The following is a 21866-nucleotide window of genomic DNA, read 5'->3' as shown; positions in this document are numbered from 1 at the left end:
TAAGAAAAGCTGCATAAAGCATCTGTCAGAGAATGGGATGCATTGCTGCAGGAAGGTTATGCCCATTTAAGAAGTTCTGTGCCACTTGCTGCCTGTGCAGACAGCATCAATAGTTATGCACAGCAGAAGCTGCAAGTCAAAAGCTCGGGGGTGAACATGTTTATAGAATTTTGGTTGCATTGTACAAAAGAAAACAGCTCTGGCTAGGGATGGGGGAGGCAGCTGCACAAGCAAAAATATAAAGGTAAAGGGTAGGTACCAAGAGAGTCATGTTTCTCAAACACAGACGCCTGTCAGCCTTGTCCTGTGGAGAGGGGTTAAAGCTTTTAAATGCATTGGTGTGATTAGTGCAACTTAAAAGAAAAAAAGGAGGAAATAAAATGAGTGTAAACCAAAGCAAACCCATTATATTTCTTTATAATTGGAAAGAAAAGTTAAGATTGCTCTACCTCTAGTTCCCTCAGAATTCCTGACTGGCCACAGGTCTCTAAATCCTCCAGAGCCTGAGACCAGAAATTTTCCTCCTGATCAGCTTCGGTGTTATCATGGGTACCTGCAAAGCTAGATTTACAAGGAGAGGTTAAAAAAATGTGGACTTTTTTTCCTTTGAAAAATACATTTTACAGACGTGCCTTGCCACAGCTTGCAACATGAATGACCGAACGTTCGGTAGGTAGGCAGGAGAGTGGGGAAGAATCGCTGATCATGAGAGGCTGAATGGACATGCAGAGCACATGACAGACAAGTCTCATAACCTGGCAGTCGCTAGCAGCTGGCAGGAGCTGAGCAGGGAGTTACTCAGTAAGGAGATAAGTGGATTCCAAGAACAATTTTTACTGGATTGAAACTGGGACCTTCCTATGAAAATTAATGAATCAACGAGTAGCTGTGTGCAGAGCTGCTCTGTGTAACAAATATTTGCAATAAAACCTTTCAACCTCACAGATGTCTTCCAGGGAATATGAAAAGAGCCCTCATTTTTGCAAACAGCGTTTTGCAAAAGAGTGACGGTGGTGATTTTTACCTGATTTCTTCAGCCTAAGCTGCATTTATAACTATCAGTTTCAACCCACCTAACTCCATCATATAAACTGCTCCAGTCATTTCATACACAAACACACAGAAAGTTTCAGGGATGCAACTGTCTTGCATGGAGACTTAGGTCTCTGGTGTTTCATAAATGAGCCAAAGCCTTATTACTAATACTCTTGAGCAACATGTTGGTGACAGTGATGCTTAGGGAAGTTGCCCAGCAAGAGAGGTCTGACGAAAAACACCAGCTCTGGACTGCAGCAACACAAGCAACACCATTCCAGTGTGTGTGTGTGTGTGTGTGTGTTTGTGTGTGTGCAGGAAGCAGGATTTTTTCGCTGTCTCAGCAAGGGATATCAGCTCAATGAAGGTTCCCAGGAGCATCAGAGCTGCTACATGGGAGGGGGCTGATTATGTGAAAGGCACAAGAGAAGGATCAGGGAGGAAGGAACCAGAGTTCACCCATTTGGTGGCAGCAAGCTGTTACTTTGGAGCAGCTGCTTATGGACTGCAGCTAGTGGTGCTTAACAGCACATAAACAGAGCAAATGCTATTATGGAAGCATCTGAGGCCTTGCTTGACAAACAATGTATTACTGAGAATAGCATGAACTGTTAACAAAACAGCTTTAAAATAGAATTGCCCAGCACAAGGGACACAGTTTGAATGCTTCACACACATGATACTCTGCCTCAGAGATGCTTTCTTACAGTTACAATCAGTCAAGCAGACAATGGTCAGCCATTTCAATCTTATTGCAATGATTCTCTATCTAGCATCAGTGTCTCTTCCTATGATATTGCAATAGATACAGCAATGGTGAGAATACCTACTCAGATCACAGATGCAATTCCTCCCAGGCAAGATAAGAAAGTATTTAAAACATGATTTTAGAAAGATCCTTGACTTCTGAAATCAGGTTTTGCAGTAAACCTAAGCAGTTGTTTTAAAAGCCAATGTTGAACATAGACTAAATTATCCATTACAGTAACTTTTTTTATATTGCATACTAATATAACATAAAGTGAAACTTGCTTTAATGAACAGGATTATTTGAGGCAATTGTCTGTGACCGCAAAGACTGGATTTCCTAGAACTGGAGGTCCATTTCTTCTCCGACTTCTGTGAAATCTGAGATGATAAAGCCTGTATGTCTGGACCTCTTTTTAGCTGTGGCAATTCCTTTTTCTGCCCTCACCTACTCTTTTGCTTTTTCTCTGAGCCTTGTCTCCTGGTGTGTGAAATGCTCAACTTTTGCATCTCCATTACAGCCACATGAATAAACTGATTTGTAGCTGAGCTACGGCACCAGAGAAAAAGAGGTACCAAAATAATTTCTCAACTAGATGGATTTTTTTCTGAAACCTGAGAGATTGATTTTATGTCATGTGAAATATTGTTTGACCTATAACAAATGTATTTGGTTTTCTGATGCTATTCAAAGAGCCATCAGAAATTTAGATGCATGAAAATGCTGAAGGAGAGGTAGTGGGGCAGATATGAAGACACAGGTGCCTATGATTTGATTTTTACTGACATATGAGAAAAAAATTAAAAAAACCCAACAAACAAACAGGAGGTCATAGCATGTTTTAAGATCTGGCAGACTCATTCCTGTAAGTATTGTTTAATGTGCAAAAATTTTCCCTGAAGCAGGAACTACAACTGACTTGTCCTACCTGCCAGTGAGCTACAGAGCGGTTTAAGCTCTCTTGTTTCATTTGCTCGCCAAATGAAATGTCATTGTCACTCAATAGCATGTTAATGATGTGTTTTCTGCTTTTATCCTGTTCTTCTCCTTTTTCCTCATTTCAACTGTTTTGCCTTTCTTCCCCCTTTCCCCCCCTGCCCCACCCCGTGCCCAGCCAGCACACTCCTGTGCACTCTTTGTTCTCCTACCTGGAAGTATTCCACTTTTCCAGCTGTCCCCCACATTTTCTTTGGCCACCAGGGGCACCTTTCCACATCTTGCCCTCTTTCTTCATGCTTCTGATGCTCTCTCCCCCTGACCTTTCTACAGAAGTTTGCTTTAAATGGTTTTCTTGGTTCTCTCCTGATGTCTCCATCTCCTTCTGTTGCCACATATTCTTGGAAGCTGTGCTACACAAAATAAAGATAAGAAAAAAAGACTTTTTAGTGTTAGATAAGAAGAAAAGTTGCTTAGCTTGAGGCAGAGAAGAGGTAGTTTTCTGGGGATCCCTGTAGCAGGCTGGAAGAACAGACATGCCCTTCTCAAATACTCCAGCACTTGATATAGGAACAGCATCAGGTATGGTATATCATTTTACTGATACAGGGTTAAAATTACTGTTATTTTAACTTCTGTCATATATTTCAGCTGCTAAGTCACATTGACAAGTAGAACAAGGCTCTTTCGTGTGCATACCTTCTGTTGAATAGTGCTTTAAAATGGTAGTAGAATACATGCTTTTCATTTAGAAGATCGTATTTTACAATCCAGATTCCCAGTTCACTGCTTACCAACTTTTCCAGACTATTACTTATGTAACTGCAAAACAGTAGGGGTTCTGGAATCTATGGCTGCATCTCATCTGAGAAACAAAATATGGGCTTTGACTGTGGATAAAGATGTTGCTATTAAATTCAAGATACTAACTTGCCAAGAATGGGAGGCATGAAGAAAACTATGGTCATTTCCTCTGTTAAATATTGTCTTCTACTAGCCTATGAAAACTTCTAGTATGCTTCTGACCAGTAGGGACCAAAGGAGCTAGATACAAATTGAGAGTTCACACTTGCCCAGATCTTAGCTATCATCCTGCCAGACTTGTCTCCAGACAAAATGCCACTGGGCAATCTGCTGTATCAGAGGATTTGTCATCCAGATTTTGAAAAGCAGCACTCACATCTAAGTTTTGCCTCGATTTGTATTTCAAAGATAGCAGACTGGACCGAATGGATTTACTTATCCACTATGTTTATACAGGAACCAGGAAGGTTTTGTTTAGTACTAAACCTGCATTTCTTACAGACTGGGACTTCAGGCTCATTGTGCTGCTACACTAAGAAACTGTAATTCTAATGAAGGACATGCATGTCTGCAAGTCCTGAGGATGGGTACACAGAGCACAGAATTCCTTCTGTGATGTCTGTCTTCCCTTGTCTGAGAAAGAACTGTTCTTTGGCAGGAATTACCCAGGTCTCTGCAGTGGGTCCCCTGCTGGATCACTCATAGAATAGAGAGTAAGAGACTTTTGGGTCTTTCACTATCTCTAAACATTGTCAACTAAGCATTTTTCCCTCAGGAAGTTCTTTTGCCTGCAGAGAAATTCACTGAAAAGAGATTTACTACTCAGAAGAGGAATGAATGCATGGTAAACTACCATAGCTTTAGACAAGACATTTGTACCTGGATCACTTTGTTCTCTTACTGAATCACTGAAGGTGTCCCAAGCATTTATTGAAGATGACTGTAATTGCTCTTTCTTTGCCCAAGCCAAAACGAAGAATTTTCATGGAAGACAAAAGATTAACATGCCAGTTGTCTTTAGCCACTTTATTTGCAGGTTTATTTTGTGGCGTGGAAAACGGAGAAGTTTTTTTCTGAAAGCTTACCAAGGAAAATGCCCAAATTTTTTTGTTTGTTTGTTTATTCTTAAGACATAAATGCTGTGGGGTTTGTGTCTGAAGTAAATAAAAATTAAAAATATGTCTTGGTTTTGGCATCATAATCTTCCATAAATGTCACTAATCTACCCTAATAAGTTTCAGGAAGTTTAGATACTATTATTTTGTATTTAAAGGAAGAGCTGTTACAGCTGCATTAGAAAAATGTAATGTTATTCCAGACAGTAAGCATTCAGTTTTGAGGCACTGCTGCAGCTGCAAATCAGAAAACTGAAACTTGTATGGGAACTTACCTGCTTGCTGTAGGTCGGTCCCATTCGTCATCACTCAGCCCTGTATCATGAAATGGGTGGTTTCGTGGTTTGCTTGGAGGGGACAAACTAGTCTGTTTAGGACTTCTCCACTCATAGGCATTGAAGTTGTATCCTGAAGCCTGATAGCCGTGTCCTAAAAAGATGAATTAGATATTTATGGCAACGTGTATGTTGTAATGACAGGAAAGTGAATCTCTGAAGCTGTCTTCTCTAGAACTTGGATGTGGACTCATTATTGCTACCTTATTTTGCAGCAGTACGCAGATTATTTATGACCTAAATCATGTCTGGAATTAGGTGTGCCCTAAAGCTTCTCCTATGAAAGTCCATTGAAAGAAAAATCTTAAATACATCTAACATTGTTCTCCTACTGTTTATGTCTCACCTGCTTCTGATGTTTAGTTCTAGACACCTTCACAATTTATCATTTTCCAATTTGACATCATACATTGAATACTACTGAATAAATGATGCATGTTATGGATGTGTTACATGTATGTTAACATTGCCATGTGCAACATGCCCAAAAATTAAACCTAAGCTATTAAGAAAATCGTGCTTCAGACCTATTGAAAAGGAGTTTGCAAGGATGCATTAAAAAACCCCATAAACTTGACTTCCGATGACTAGCAAAGAAAGGTTTTTCTTCCTCCTGGTAAATTCCTCAAATTTGGAAGCAAGGCAGCCACTACTTAGTGACATATTAGTGTCAATTATGCACAATACTGCTAATCTGCAGAATGGCCACCTAGATGCAAAAGCTGGCATGGTGCAGAGGCTCTTGACTGACCATTAACTGTCAGAACAGGAGGGAGGGCAGCTGTCTCGGCACCACTGAGGCAAGGACTCATTAATACAAATGCATGACTGTGCTGTCTGTCACAGCCCTGCACTACCCTGTATAAAGGCCAACATGGGAATCTCTCTACCCATGCCCTGTTGTGGAAAGGGGTCTTGCACTTAGCAGAGATACTGCTTTTTTCCAGGGCCCTGAGCACTGAGAAAAGGCCCATCTCACAATGGGCACACATGCCCAGGATCAGTATACACCCCTGGAAAGCTCACCTTGCAGAAGGGGATTTCTCTATGAGCCATTTCCAATGTGTGAGTAGCATCAGACAGCCTTTATAACTGAAGAGTTTATTTCTGAGTGCTTTTATCATACAAGCAATGTTGGTATTAGTTCAATAGTATTTTTTTAACTGAATTAAGTGTAATTTGAATTTCAAGTAGGAACCAGACAGTCTGGCTTCCAAGTGATGTATCAAGAACACACAGATCAACCCGTCACAAGCTGATGCTGATCTGGTAAGCAAAGTCCATTATACTAGAACTGTTATATATATATTTCATCTTGACATATTCCTTTTTTAGCTCTATAGTTGGCATTTTCTGATGTGCATATTGGATTAGGAAGTTCTACTTTGTTGATGACTAACAAATATCACTGCTGTCGCCTCTCTAAAGAGGGCAATTTGCTTCCATAAATCAGTAGACCTGTTTCCCTCAAATCCCATGTAACTACAGCTGTGTGCATTTTCCAGCTAATTGGCAGATTCTTGTGAAAATATGACTGCTGTGTGGGGAAGTCTCCGGATTAGTAAGGCAGACATATTAGACAAAGGTACAAAATTGGGTGTTAATTCAAGGAGACAAAAGAGTGCTCACCAGCATTAAATTAGAAACTAATAGGATAAAGCATTATCTGGTGCTACAGAAACAATCCCCAAACTCCTCAATTTGCTTAGCCTATACTTATGCCAAGAAAGGTTTGGAGAGAAGCCAAACTCAATTTGACAGGTCAAGACAGAATGAACTTTAATAGAAATGTGGGTCACATTAGTACCACAACAAGAGATAACGTGCAAATCTGATTACACTCAGGCTGTTTAGCATAAGTGCCATGTATCCAGCCAAGTCTGGGCTGATTTTTTCAAGGGAGTTAGAAAAAAATCTGCTTTGAGATACTGGCTTAGTTTTGGCATGGCATCTGAATCATCAGAACTTCAGAAAACAGTCTGGGCTTCGGTCCTTTCCACTGTTGAACAATTTGCTCCAAATATCACCAATTCACTCAGGAAATGAGAACTATTGTCTTGCCAATTTTTCAGCAATACTTAGCCCCAGAAATATCAGGAGAAAATCTAACATGTTTTACTTTGATAAACAGTTAAAAACATAAGAGCAGACAAATTTATACAAATTCTTAACTCCAGTGAAATGTAAATTATACAGAAGGATTACAAAATGTAGAAAACAGGAGTAATAATTAAATGTATTGAATCTGTCTTGTTTAAAATTAAGTTGATGCCAAATGTATGAAGTAAGGCTAAGAAATACTTTAATTAAAGAACAGAAAAAAAATGGCTACTAGTTGTGACATCAGCTATTTCTTTATGTCAAGTAGCTCAGCAGGTTTCAAAGGAATGATTCTGTGTTTCAGAAGAAACTGCCAGTGTTATCACTGAGCAGGCACATTAGAGAATACCAATGAAAGTAATCAGCACAGAACTTTGGTCTATATGGGAAATCTGCTGGGCAAAGCTTGGTTTCAGTTCTCAGTGTGAGGGTAAAAACCAGCTGTCCATGAGCTACTACCCATGCTCCTGGAAAGCAATAGAAGGAAACAGAGAAATAAAATTGAAAGAATGTGTGCAACCAGAGTGAGCAAGAAAAAATTATTTGAGATAAGGATCTACCTGTCCAAATACTTGCCAGGTAGTGGGAATACCTGCTTTACTATGGAAATAAACATTTTAAAGAAAGTTAAAGAAAACACCGAAGCTTTGTGGAAGTTATTTTTCTTGTTATCTAGACTATTACAAGATGTCTGTATCCCTCACTGCCTAAACAGATGTGTCTTACAAATTAAAATGAGATTATTTGAAAATCCTATATAAAACAATAGCCAAAGTGAAGTAGAAAATTCAGCGTTAAGAAAAATCATGTCCTCAAATAGAATGATTGCTTTTGAGAGCTTAAAGTTAGATGTTAATGCTACAGTAATGAGGAAGAAGCAAAGTATTTACAAATCATAAGTACTGCCTAATGTTCCCCCTTCAGCAGTTTATAACAAATCTGTTGACAGTTAAAAATTACTGCGTATGGGCATCAAATTCATGAGCATCTTCAGTGCGTTCTGTGCCTTGCACTGATCTGTATTTGAAGGATAAACTCATTTAGTTGTGGATAAACTATAGACCAGGCTATTTAGATGTCAGTAAAGCTAACAAAAGCCTGTTAATGTATTGATAAATGTTTCATAACACATCACACTGTCATGAAAGAATGACTCTGAGGCCAGCCAGGTGTAATAAATCACCTCTTGGGCGAGGTGTGTGGTCATAATGAGACACCAGCACATTAGAAAGTAAAAGGTCTAAAAGTTGGTACAGATAAAGTTCTCTTTAAGGCAAAGGAAGGTCAACCATGAAGGCGATAATTTCTACTTTAGATGCTGATTACATTCTTGACAGTACCTTGATTTCCAAAGCTGGTATCAATACCAGAGCCATCCCACGACTCTACTGCGCTGTCAACACTTGGGACTGTAGTGGAATAAATATCTGAGAGTTTGCCAGATTTCTGTGCAGCAGAGGTTTCATCTTCAGCATCGCTCAGTTCACTTATGTGACCCACAGGGACAGAAAATTTCTTGGGACTGGTAGCTGAATAGGATTTAAAAAAAAAAGGGGTGGTGGTGGTCATTGCTTTATTGCAGTTCTATGAATATGCTTTTTACTACTGACACGGTGTATTTCCAGGGATGGCCCAAATGCTTGTTAATCTGTAACAACATACGCATTAAAGACCACTGATGCTACCCTTGGCTGTACTCACCATCTGTCTGCTTCTTGATTTTCAAGGTGACAGTTTCTCCTGCCATCTGTAATAAATGAATGGCTTCACTCAAAGGTTTTCCTTTCAGACTACTACTATTTATTGCTAGGATTCTGTCTCCTATGTGAATTGCACCAGTCCTACAATAAGAGAGAGAAGTAAAACACTGAGAGCATAAAAAGCAACAAAGGCAATTTCTTTGTATATTTGGAGCATGAAAGCCTCATCTCCCTTCCTTTCTTTCATGTTGCTTTTATAGCTGTGTTACAGAGTAATTCTTTTGTTAGAAATGCTTAAAGCAAGTCACCTTTGTTGTAGTGACAATATCAGAGCTGAGGCATGGAGATGTGGATTTCTGTGTTACTGTGATAGTTAATCACCTGTGGATGATAGTCATTGCAGCCCACCTGTTTAGGACCAATCTCAGACAGCTCAGTAAATTTTGAAATGAGTCAAGTTTCTACAAGTCTCACAACATAACAGATAATGGCAGTGTGAGCAAGTCACCAGCTCTTTCACCAACATGGCTTTCAGGATGGATCATATCAAAAGAAGAAAATAAATTCTCTTTGTGTAAATGCACTGTTTGTTCTGTTTGTGCACAGTATCATGTTTTGTGTGCTGCAAGTTCTCTATGAAACCACCACCAAAGGTACCAGTTGCAATGACTCTACCTATCTTAGGAAAACCATAGCATTTTCATTATTCTCTATCCATCTCATACTGAGGAGCATTTTTGTTCCTCAGATAATGCTTACTATGGTGTATGTAAGTGCACATATAGGTGCAGTGTGTGTATATGATAAGTGGCAGATAAGTATACAATAAGTTCAGATAAACTCAAGACATGTGAAGTACTTTCAATACCTATTGTACTATACAAGGCTATTGCTTTTAACACGCTGCTAAAATGTTCCTGTGACTGAGCAGTTTGATTGACTAGTCTTTCCTAGGTGATTTATAAGAAGGACGACAATCCTCTGTTCTGTCTTATATAGTTTGTGCAAGAAATTCCTGTTAAGATATTGCTCATGCTCCTGAACTTGGCAATGATCAGAAAACAACAGCAACCTCAGATGTGGAGAATTATAAAAAAATAAATTGCTAAATCATGACAATTAGCATCTTCAAGTAAACAAAATAAAATCTTTCTCCTGATAAAAAGAATGTTTAATAATAATATGCTTTTCAATTTACCTTTCAGCTAATCCTCCTTTTGTAAGGCTGGAAATGATTATGGGATCAAAGGGCTCTTCAGTACCAGAGATTGTAATTCCAAGAGGACCACCATAGCGCTTGAGCTCAACAGTATAAATAATTGCTCCAGAACTCTCCTGTTCATCTGCAATAAATGCCAAGGGAACGCAATTGGTTTCTTATGAAAGAGGGAATGAAAAAAATAGCATGTTCAGTCTAGTGACTGGTAATCAAACAATATTTTCAAAGAATTACATTTTATATACACTTCTTAATCATATTCTACTGGATTATTCTGGGAAATAAATATGAAATTCTCTCTTGTGCAATTTCTTTTTATTGCCAAAACCTGATTCCATTGACGTAAATAGAAAAACTCTCCTCATTCTATTAAGACTAAATTTTACTCAGTTTAAAATCTTTGTATCTTCTTTCTTATTAAAATATAACTTCAGGCTATTTTGTTACAGAATCACAGAATGGTTAAGGTTGGAAGGGACCTCTGGAGGTCATCTTGTCCAACACCCCTGCCACCAGGATCGGGTTACCCAGGACCACACTCATTCGGCTTTCAAATAACTACAAGGATGGAGACTCCACAACCTCCCTGGGCAACCTTTGCCAGTGCTCAGTTTCTCTCACAGTAAAAAAGTGTTTCCTGCTGTTCAGATGGAGCCTCCTGTGTTTCAGCTTGTGTCTGTTGCCTCCTGTTCTGTCACTGGGCACCACTGAAGAGAGCCTGGCTCCATCTGCTTTACATCCTCCCTCCAGATATTTATATACATTGAGAAGATCCCTCCTGAGCCTTCTTTTCTCCAGGCTAAATAGTCCCAGCTCTCTCAATTTTTCCTCACAGGTGAGATGCTCTAGCCCCTTCATCATTTTTGTGGCCTTTCACTGGTCCTGATCCACTGTGTCCATGTCTCTCTTGCACTGGTGAGCCCAGGACTGGACCCAGCACTCCAGGTGTGTGTCACCAGTGCTGAGCAGAGGGGAAGGATCACCTCCCTCGACCTGCTGGCAGTGCTCTGCCTGATGCAGCCCAAGAGGCTGTTGGCCGCCTTTGCCACAAGGGCATATTCTTAGAGAAATGGCAAGTTACTACTATTGTATAAATACTGTTACTCATCTGTTTCTTGAACTGAATGAAATGTATTTAGAATCAAAGATAATTCAAAGGTTTTAGACAAACTTCCTTCAAAGAATTGTGGAAAAAGTCAGAAGTCATCATAAGATGAGCAGCTGTCTTACTAAGAGAACTTGAAATATGTTTTTGGTTGACAAGTTTTAAGCTTTTGTATTAGAATCAGAAATAGCTTCTGAATTATCACCTAAGTTGAATAATAACTCCATTATATTGCATGAAGTCATCTGCATTATTTTGAAATTTTAGTTTCACCAAACAATCATCATAAATGGTAAGCTTAAATACAATGTATTTTCCTTAAACAATACCCAACAGGTGTTGCAGCAACAAGAAAGGCTTCTGTATTTATACAATGCATGCTTTTTATATATATTATTAAAAAAACCCAACACAGTAGGAGAGCAATCAACTTCAGTATCTTTGAGTTATGAAGGGATATTTTAAAATTTATAATGCAAGATTTCTCCTCAGATCAAAATAGCAAATGCTCTCTTTTTCAGCCAGGACGTCTGGCCTGGGCAGCAAACTTCTAGATCCGTGGGCATTTCGAACAGCTCAGCAAGTGTGGAAAATGTCTAGGATGCACATTCTGTGAACGTTACTAGAACTAACCTGAGACAAGTTAGAAAAATCAAATGTTACTGTTTCTGTTGCTGTAGATAGAAAAACTTTAAAAGGAAAAAAGATACCTGTATCACTAGCAAAGGTTCAAAGAGTTGCTTTCTTTTAACACTGAACAAGGTACTTAAGCAGAGTTGGACAAACTACTATCTTTGGAGCTACTTTGTTTCTTCCCAATTTGCAAAAAATTTAGGCCTTTAGCTCCCCCCAACCCAACTTCCTCCTATTTCCCCCTTGCTATCCACATAAAGAACACGGTACACAGATAGAATCAAAGGAGAGAAGAATTAGTGGTGTCAGCAAAGAATACTGGGATTTTCATGCCTAGTGTTGGCTTTGTATTTCTACTTGGGGCATTATCATCAGTGTTTTGACACATTTCACATCATCTGCACTTTATATGACATGCTCTTTCCAGGAGCACCCAACTCCCAAGACCCCACTGGAAGTCTCTGGCCATCTTACAGTGGGCTAGCATGTAAGCTGCCACTGCACAGCAGAAGAATGGCATCTCTTGCTTGCTTGATAGAACATTTATGAAACAATGACAAATCCTCTGGGATCTAATGCTGAGAACGTTTACACAGGTGTGGCAGTGACACAGTACACGACTTCAACTGAAGGATGAAAAGTAATCCACCAAGCTAATTGAAAATGTAATAGCTAGTATTTGCTTAGGGTCAACACAATACTGATGTTTCTCTGCTATCAACAGTAACTGAATAAGAAGTTATTAATCATCAACAGCCTGTCACATGAGAGCTGGAAAAATTTACAGATCTTAGTAAATGACTGGAAAGGAGACTGGCCTAGGACTGTCTTCTGGTTAGCCTTAGTTAGGAAAATTAATGGCAGAATGCAACAAACGTCAAATTGCTACACTGTTCTCTTCAGTGCTCTTTCCAAGCAGCAGAAATACCAGCTATCCAAGAACATGGCATGTATATGGCCTGAATTCACAATGAAGGCCAGTTTTGCCATGAAAGCAAAGAACTCTGATATTCAAAAAAGCGTGGTAGCCATTAGATTAACCAGGAAAAAAAATTGTCCTCACTTTGGGAAGCTGGCGGAAAAAAAAGAGAAAACCTGCTGAAAACATACTTCCATCTAGGGAGGAAATGTAATCAAACTCTCCTGGTTTTGGGTCTCATGTTTTTCAGATTTTCCTTTTCTTTTTTCGTGATGCAGCTGTGAACAGGTCTTGGAAACCACATTTAATGAAAGCAGACCATCTATGCTGCCACACCTCTGCTATGTTCGCTAGTCTCTTGCTCTTCAGAGTAACAGCTGATCAATATAGAGAAAAGGGCAAAGGCAGCCATGGTCTGGAGGAACAAAAGACATGTACTACCCTGCTCCTGGCCTCACCTCAATGGTTTGTTCTGAGACATATACAACTGTCCGGAGAAGGGAGGAATTAGAAAGACAGCAGAAGAAGGAAAAACAGAAAGCAGAAAGAGCTAGAAGCTAGAAATACTTAAAAATGAATATTAAAGGAAAGAGTTTGAAAGACAACAAGGAAACGAGAACCTAGGGAGGAAGAAGCCCTGCTGCCTGCCTTCACCTCCTCAAAGAAGTATGGCATGATTAAAAAAAATTTACATTTAAATTCTAAATCATGCTATGATTTAGAAATTGTTTTGGAGTGCTCCACAGCTACTCATCTATTAGCATCGGGCTTCTCTTTTCCTTTGGGAATTTATTCATGACTTTTTTATGTTGAGTTTAAGAAGCACATTTCCTCCCTTTGTGAGAAAATAGACTTTCATAAATAAACTAATGGTAAATAAACAAAAATTTATTGTAATCGAGGTACACTTTTTGCTACACCTTTGTTACTGCTTTGTCACCTTTTTTTTTTTTTTAATATTTTTTTTTCTTTTAGCATTTCAGGAGACACTCATTTTAGATTTCAAAGTACCTGAGATCTGCTATAAATACTTTCAATTACACTTTGACACTTAGTCAACCTGTTACAAGAACCATTTGTATAGAGAATTTTGTTCAGTAGGTCTCTGAGTAGCTGGCCATTTACATTTGAATCTGTTCAGTTACACCAATCATGTCAGGATAAGACAGTGTAGTTGTGTGAGAATCTTGATATAGATATACGATGTAACTGTAAAATAAGTAGTGTGAATGTGTAAAAGAAAACCATGGAATCAGAATCCCACTCAGACTAAAATCTGTACCAGCTACCATGGTGTGCAATATAAAGAGAGCAAAATCTTATTTTACATGGGTGGAGACTGAAATCCACATTTCAGTGACAGCAACAGAAAATGGTGTAACAACTTCAATGGAAATGGAAGTTGTCCTAGAAAAAGATTAAGTCCACAAGGTGAGGGGGAAAGGGAGGATGACATGGCACACACAGGACAAACCCACAAGTCTTTAAAAGCGTGGGAGAAGTTATTACTATTTCTACATGGCTCTAACTCACACTCCTCTTCCATGGTCTGTTGGTAATTCCTCTGCAGAGTTATTAATGAGAGGGAGTCTTCCAAATGAGGGGAAGAAGGTGAAGGAGGGATCCTAGGTGTCACGAACACTTAAAAGACGGACCCCTGCTCATATAGGAGAAAACTCAAACTTCCTTTTACAGGCAATTTTCCTGTCAATGTTCTGCCAAGTGTAGTTGCAGTTTGTTCTTCACAACACACCTGATTTGCACAGCTTTGCAAAGCAGCTGTTGGTCAGGTGTCCCTTAGCACCTGTGGGGACCTAACCACAATACCCTGCCCAGCAGCAGTCATTCACTTTGCTGGATCAGAATTTACTTCTGAAAGCCAATTTGCACAAGGTGCTAAGTGCATCTGCCTGTGCTTCCTACTGATCATAGAGAGAAGGTACTTTCTGTTTGCTTTCAAGAGCAATTAAAGAGCATTCTAGTGCAATTCTAAACACCATTTCAACAACTGTACTTGATTTTAAATATAAAGAGCAGCAGGCTGTGCCTTTTTGCTGTGAGATCGAATAGAGCTTCAGACAAGTGAATTTACAGTTCATGCTTTTGTGTAATGCTGTAATATAAATCCCAGCAGTAATGGCAGTTATAATTGTCTAAGTTCACCTGCTACTAGAATGCATAACAGAACTCGCTTTATTATCTCCCGGTAGAAATTCTGCCCTTATGGAATCCATAATGGGGAAGATCCAGGAATATTAATAGATGTAGGTGTGCAAAATGATGGCAGCTCCATTACTGGACCGATCAGCCATGGCTCCTCCCTCAGGCATCCAGCACAGCATGTAAAGTACTCATTACCTGTGAGCGAACAGTCATACTGAAGTCAAGTTTGCAAACTTACAGATAAAGCATGCACTTCACCGCTCCGCTGGAGAACTGAGGCCTATGGATCCATGCTTTGCTAACCATGATTCCAATCTTAAAAGCAGAGAAAACCTCAATATGCTGATAAGAGAAAGACCAACCTTATATGGTTGCACCTGAGGGGAAATTGCCTTTCTAGAAAACTGAAGACCTCATTTTGCAGTGCAGCTCCTGCAGGCAGTATAGCTACTGAGAAAATGTAAAACTTTATATACCATTAGAATTCTTTTTAGTGTGACATTTTCTGATTAGATTTAGCATAAATCAGTCATGTTTAGAAAAAACATTTCACCTAAATTTAAATCCAAAAGAATAACCCTATGTTCTAAAAATCCTGAAACAGAAGAATCTGCAATAGGCTCACTGCTAATACCGGAATTATCTTCATCTTTGCGGATCTTTAACTTTACAAGGTCCTCACAGTGCTGAAGGATCTGGACAGCATCTTCCATTGAGCAATTGTCAAGTCGAATGTTATCTATTGCAAGCAACTTATCACCCAGTTCGAGTGTCCCAGTTCTGTAAACAAGCAAACAGGCTTACATGAAATTCTAGTAACATTAATCAAGGTATCTTAGAAGGTATGAGCATTATTATAGAAATTAGATGGATATTCTAAAACAATTACTTCTTAATATGCTGGACTTTTCATTTGTAACTGCTTTTTACCAAAAAAAGCAGCAGTCTCTTACAAGCTCCCTCTGTTCAACTTGAGTCTGGCTGGCTACACAATGGAAACAGATTTTGAGCTTGAATGTCTTACCTGTGAGCAACACTTCCTTTCTTGATATCAGAAATAACCAGAGGGTCCCCTGGTTTTCTACTGGATGGAGCTGCAATAAAGAATACAACAAGTATCTGTTTTTATTTCTAGATATGCAGGTGGGCTAATTCTGTCCATAAATCACTACTTCAAACACATTATTTACCTGTATCATATTCCTCCCCTTCCCCAAAATTATACGTACATGAACACAAATGATGTTTAGCAGTATATTAGTAAGACTGCACACTCCTCAAAAGTCAGAAAATTGCAGAATTAAGGTGACTGGTGCAAAGTGAATTAATTTAACCTGCTATGTCAGAATTCTGGGTTAGACCAGGGCTGAACCATATGAAGATATCACAGTACAGCTCCAGTGATCTATCATAAAATGCTGGGTAACTACAACACATAAGAAATACTTTCTGTTAGTAGAACCTTTCAGCACAACTACTAATGCTGATCTTTTCCCAGAGTATTTCTGTCAGTCATGCTTTATTGTCTCCCTGACCAACAGAGCTTCTCTGGCAAAATATCTAGAGTGGGCTAGCCCACATTCTTTACATCCACTACTGTCCCATTCAGTGCTTAAGGCAGAGGTATGAAGACAATGCTTCCTGGGTGAGAAGGAGGAATCTACTTCACAATAAATGAGATGGTGTGAATAGTGGCCACGCACACCATTGAGCTGATACACATCACATCTGCACAGATGTAGTTTACATCAGACAGATGGTTGCTTCACTGTGGCTCGCTGCTTCCTCTGAAGTAAACATGTGCCTCTTCTGATGAGTAACCTTGCTCCTCTATACAGCTGCTGGGCCTTAAGCACAGTGGACTTTACCCCATTTTGTACTAAGGATACCTACTAGAAGCTCTGCAATGCCAGCAATGATCAAATTAGTAAAATCCCCACCAGTCCTCTCCTTGAACACTTATCTCTTCTTGGAGGTATCTGACATGACTTTTCATTTCCTACCTGTCCATCATGGTTAAAAGTATGCTCTGCTCTACAATTCCAGGCATTGCAATTGTTACTGGCGTGCAAAAGTATTTGACAAGTTTCTCTTGGCCAGGAAATTTGCTTAGCAATTTTACTTGACTTTTGGTTGCACAGAGAGCAGTTAACTATTCCAGAGGAAGAAGACTATGATTACCAACTGCTTCCAGAGGACTGTTTCCTGGAGCAGCTTCACCAAATGCATTGTTTTGGAGGGTTCATCCATTTGCTGACAGAAGACTGCACTGAACATCTGATAGGGTAGCCAGTGGGCTCAGAACTTGAGGGTGATGAAAGACACATTTTTAGACAATGGTGTGGTACCTGCTCTCTGCCATTGGGAAGTATACCGCCTACAGCTGCTCTGGCCAGGAGGTAATCCATGTGGTGAAGGCAGAATGACTTTTGGGACTGTTGTTAACAAAGACTGTACTAATACTAAAACATTGTCACATGGTATAAGGCTCTCAGTTCTCCTAAAAGCACTAATAGTTTTAGCACATATAGGGCTCTTCAACTGCTCCAAGCCATTTCTGCTCTGTGTATGCCTATCTGACCAATCACCCAAAAAGCTTCCATTATTGGAGGATCACTTACAAAATCCTCATGTCAATTACTTTAGCAGCTCATGATTCTTCTTTTTCATGGAAAATGACAGAACTTCACCTACAGCAACCACAAGGTATATTAATAATGACATTTCAATCCAATATTCTAACAGATCTTGTTAACCTTGGCTGCTCTGGCTGAGAAAGCCTTTGAATATCCAAAGGAACTGTTTAACAACTGCTAAATAGTCATATTTCAAATGCAGTGTCTTCAAAGTTCAGAAGACAGACATACAAGGACTTTCAAGAACTTTTAAAACTTGTCTAAACCAGCATGCTTTCAAGAAATACCTGAAATGTTGTAATTTAGAGAACGGCAATTAACTTTTTGCAAGATGTGTAATTTTCATAGTTTGTTTCTCATATTTTCACACCACAGGTCAACTGTATTTTATATGACCAGTTGCATGATTTACTTGAACTCTTTGGGTTTGTTTCACCAATTAGTATCTTGTTAAAATGTTAAAGTATTACTTTGGAGATTTTTTTTTTTTTTAATTCTACATTTTTACCCTCTGGGTTGCCTTATAAATCTCTGAGGTTATATGCCACTCACTGTACAATGTCTGCAGTTTGAGACTTGAGTATTGAGACAGTTTTATGAAACTGCTTTATAAAAATTACCAGTACTAAAGAAAACAGTCCATTATCGTTCCAAAAAGAAGATAGAAGGGACCAAAGCAGGGGAAAGAGCACAGCTTAAAGTGCGAAGCCAGAAAGCATATGTGGATCCAAAGGGTATGATATAACACACGAAGTTATTACAGTTTCAAACTGTGTAAGTGTGAAGCAATGGTATTCTGTCAGTTGTCCTGGGCTATTAATTGTGTCTGGTAGATGAAAGCCTTTTGGTAGGCAGCAAACACAGCTCAGTGTGAAATGAATCCCCCCATGCTGACAAGCCCTTAATAAGCAGCTATGCCACCCTTTGGTTTATTCTTGGTCAATGCTCATGACATACTTACTACAAAGTATTCAAGTTGTGTTGCAGAGAGAAAATCATTAATTTCCTCCTGAACTTTTGCACTGCACATCACCACAGCCTAAGATTGCCCCCCAAACACTAGCGAACAGATGCTGTCGCCAGCAAGAAGATTGAGTACTATTATCCTGATTTTACAGATGAGGAAAGGAAATGTAAGAAGCATTTAGGTCAAAGTAAGACAATTTTCAGTGATCAATTTGAGATATTCATGCCTTTATTTCTCACAATAGTTTGTAGTATATAATAGCTTCTGTGTCCGAAGCACAACTACTAGCATTTTCAGCAACATCTGCAGATGCTCAGCATTTCTGCAAGTGTGATCTCAGGATCTCAATGGATTCCACAGAAAATCAAGCAGTCACCTGTGGAAAATCTCTCTCTCCCCTTCCCCTCCCCACTCCATGAAATGACTCATCTCAGTGCAACTCTATTGCACAGAAGAGGAAAAAACCCCTAATTTCTCCAGGGTAGCATTAAACCATCCTGATCATGCGGTCACCTCTTTTTTCTTTCTGCAGTCCTCCATCTCATTCATTATGCGGCCTCCATCCTCTTTGATACATGCCACTGTTTCATTTCTCCCCAGAGAGCAGAGAAGCAGGAATCCCAATGAGAAAGTAGTATTTGACCACTTAATTAAAAAAGATACCCCCACGATTAACATGTTTGAAGTGACACTGTATGTCTCCATTTTTATGTTTCATTACAGAATTATTTTTGGTTTTAAGAAGCAATTAAGACAAAAGCACCCTACCATTCAGCCATGTCCAGCCTTCTTATTCAACTCCCAGCTTCCTATACCCCTGATCACACCTCGGCCTCTCCCTTCATCTGCTGTCTCCCTGTTATGGCTCTCCACTTATTTTCTCTCATCCCATTCTGCTTTTCCACCGAAGATCTCATCTCTTCTTCCTGGTCCAGCTGTTAGTCTACCTACTGTTGGGCTTTTGTAGAGACCTTACACAGTCTGTATGATGAACTACAAGTGGACTGAAGAGTATATAAATTTGTACAGATACTAAAATTAGTGTTGCAGCTGGAAGACTGATCTTTAGCAAGTTGTTCTCTCTCTTTATATTACTCTATGATCCTAGGTCTCCATCCCAGGCCTCTACCCAAATTCTACTAGTAAAGGTACACTTCCCCTGCCTATCCCCCACCACTTCGAAGTTTGTTTGGTGAAGTGTTGTCAGTTTTGTAGATCAGCTGTTCCGTCAGGTTAAAAAAATCCTCAAAAAAACCTTCTTTCTTATTTCACTTCTAACCCAAACGAAAAACAATGTGACTTAAACAGATTCTGAGGTGGACATCTCACCTACCACCCAGCCAAAACTCACTTACTAGTCTCAGCCTGGCTTCAAGTTCTGGAGTTTGGTCAAACTCTGAACAAGCAGCGGAAAATGCTTATGGAATGGAAAAACATTTTTTACACAGTCTGTTCACTTATCCACAATGCTGGTTAACATCTACTAGACTTTAAAAATAGTATGATTATTGAATAGATGAAAGAGCTTTTCAAAATTAGACTGATGTAGCTCTTTTGTTCCTTAAGTACTGGTTTGTATGGAGCAGCTAAGAAACCTGCTGATTCTTCAGGCCTTGTCTTGAAAATAATTACTTGTAACATTGCAAAGTGAAGTTGAGTTTACTAGCTGAAATCCCAAAATACACAGAAAATGCTTCAGAAAGTAAATTATCAGAGTCAATGCTAAATATCCATAGATATTTACAAAACTTTTTTTTCTGATTAAATACGAAAGCAATAAAGCAGACCATAGTATAGCTGCTAGTCAAAATGACTAAGAAAAACATCATAGTTTGGGTGAGATTCTGATATTCTTACCAGCTTTGCAGCTTCTTATTCCTTGAGTGGTCCCATTAGCTTCCAAGAAATTATTTATGAAACAAGGTGCTGCAGTTCATTGCCAGTAAGGATATCAGAATCTTACTTAAGAAAGAAAAGGAAAAAAAAAAAAAAAGCTATTAACTACAATTATCAGACTGCACTTACAAGTCATTTTCTTGGATATCATTCAACATCTTTAAAAAATATTAGTCTATGATAAAGTAGCCAGTAGAACAAAAGTTTACCTTTAAACAAAGTTAAAAAAAAAAATCTATATTCCATTACATGGTCTAAAATCAATGTCACTGGCAAATAAATTGAATCAGATTTGAACTCTACTAGATCTACTTGAAAGCCATCCTTCTAGGGAATGACTCATCACACACACATGGACACCACTGTGCCATGCTTTATTTGGACGACGTAATTTTAAGAACGGAGACATTCTAATTGCTCCAACCAGGTAACTGAGTTGTGAAAATGATGGTACCTGAAGCATTTGCAAACTATGAAATAGGATCTTTATTGAGTGTGAGTAGCTACTAATGGAAAGATGAGACAGATACTGCAGAGATAAGGGAAGGATGATAGAAGTCCAGTATGTGTGTGAAGGCAGCAATGGGCAAGGACAGTATACTGCAAGGTAACTGACATGTACACTATCTAAAACTCAGTACCCTGGATTAACATTAACAATGATGCGCATGAAACTTTCTTCTGTCTTACTTTCCAGGGGTTTCTGCTATCTAAGGGGATTTTTTTTTAATTATTTTTTTTCTTGGATTAATAAATCTGAAACTAAGAGAGGCTTAGTCTCGTCCCCTATTACATGTCATGTTTTTCAAAGACCATGAATTAGTTTAACTGTCTTTAGTGTTGTGTGTCATCTCAGGTATGCCTTCAAGTACCTGGCTGTAACTCCATGCAGGCACATTCAGTGTTTATTACCAAGGAAAACAACACAAAGAAAGACAAATAAATTCTTCTTCCAGGATGTCTGCCTCCTAACAGCAGACTTAGAAGAACTCTTGGGCTTAAAAACAGGTATATGTTCAGGTGCCAGCCAACCCGAGGTGAAGCTTACATTTCCCTTCTGATGAAAAATGTCTGTCTTGTCTGTCAGGTCAGGTCATTTCCTGACTTTCTCACCCAAATCCCAAACTAAACTGGGGATATGGAAAGCAAGACAGGAGTTTCTCTGTAATGTTTTCATAGGGACAGCACTTTCTCACTCACCATTAACTCCACGACCTTGAGAAGACAGAGGATGAAACAGGTCTGTAGCACTTGAACAGATCAAGCCCAAAAGTGAATAAACCTGTCCTTCTCCACCACCCCTGTTTGTCTGGTCATACCAGCTCTGCCAAGTTTCCCTTAATATTTGATTTTTAGAAGAAATCATATAGCTTGCTGACAGTATCAGTAATAAATGCCACAATAATGTGCTAAAGTGCCCTGACAAAAATTCGACACAATGAATATAAAACTTATATTCTTCAAATCACACTGCCTCATTTAGGATTTAATTAGGTAGAACAGAGCAAAGCACTGAAAAGCAAGCATGAAAATGCAGCAATTCAACTTCCCAAAC

The 21866-nt window shown here is 39.1% G+C and overlaps 1 protein-coding gene across 17 annotated transcripts in view; it reads right to left on the bottom strand.

Annotated features, from left to right (window-relative positions):
- The window catches only part of GRIP1 (glutamate receptor interacting protein 1), a 235284-nt gene that overhangs the window by 12319 nt on the left and 201099 nt on the right, over window positions 1–21866 (bottom strand). For 8 of the 17 annotated variants that reach the window (XM_026841100.1, XM_026841112.1, XM_026841103.1 and 5 more), the window contains 9 exons: window positions 15837–15906; window positions 15447–15592; window positions 9972–10116; window positions 8775–8914; window positions 8414–8602; window positions 4914–5067; window positions 2932–3132; window positions 450–561; window positions 260–304 (listed from right to left, as the gene is read on the bottom strand). In XM_026841100.1, coding sequence (XP_026696901.1) covers window positions 260–304; window positions 450–561; window positions 2932–3132; window positions 4914–5067; window positions 8414–8602; window positions 8775–8914; window positions 9972–10116; window positions 15447–15592; window positions 15837–15906 — 1202 coding nt within the window. The remainder of the gene's footprint in view (window positions 1–259; window positions 305–449; window positions 562–2931; window positions 3133–4913; window positions 5068–8413; window positions 8603–8774; window positions 8915–9971; window positions 10117–15446; window positions 15593–15836; window positions 15907–21866) is intronic. The other 9 variants (XM_026841111.1, XM_026841101.1, XM_026841116.1 and 6 more) reach the window with 4 other exon arrangements.

The sequence above is a fragment of the Athene cunicularia genome, assembly GCF_003259725.1.
Source record: "Athene cunicularia isolate RWA chromosome 1 unlocalized genomic scaffold, athCun1 chr1_part2, whole genome shotgun sequence".
Lineage (NCBI taxonomy): Eukaryota > Metazoa > Chordata > Aves > Strigiformes > Strigidae > Athene > Athene cunicularia.
The sequence above is the reverse complement of the archived record's forward strand: the minus strand, read 5'-3'. Positions and strand labels throughout refer to the sequence as shown.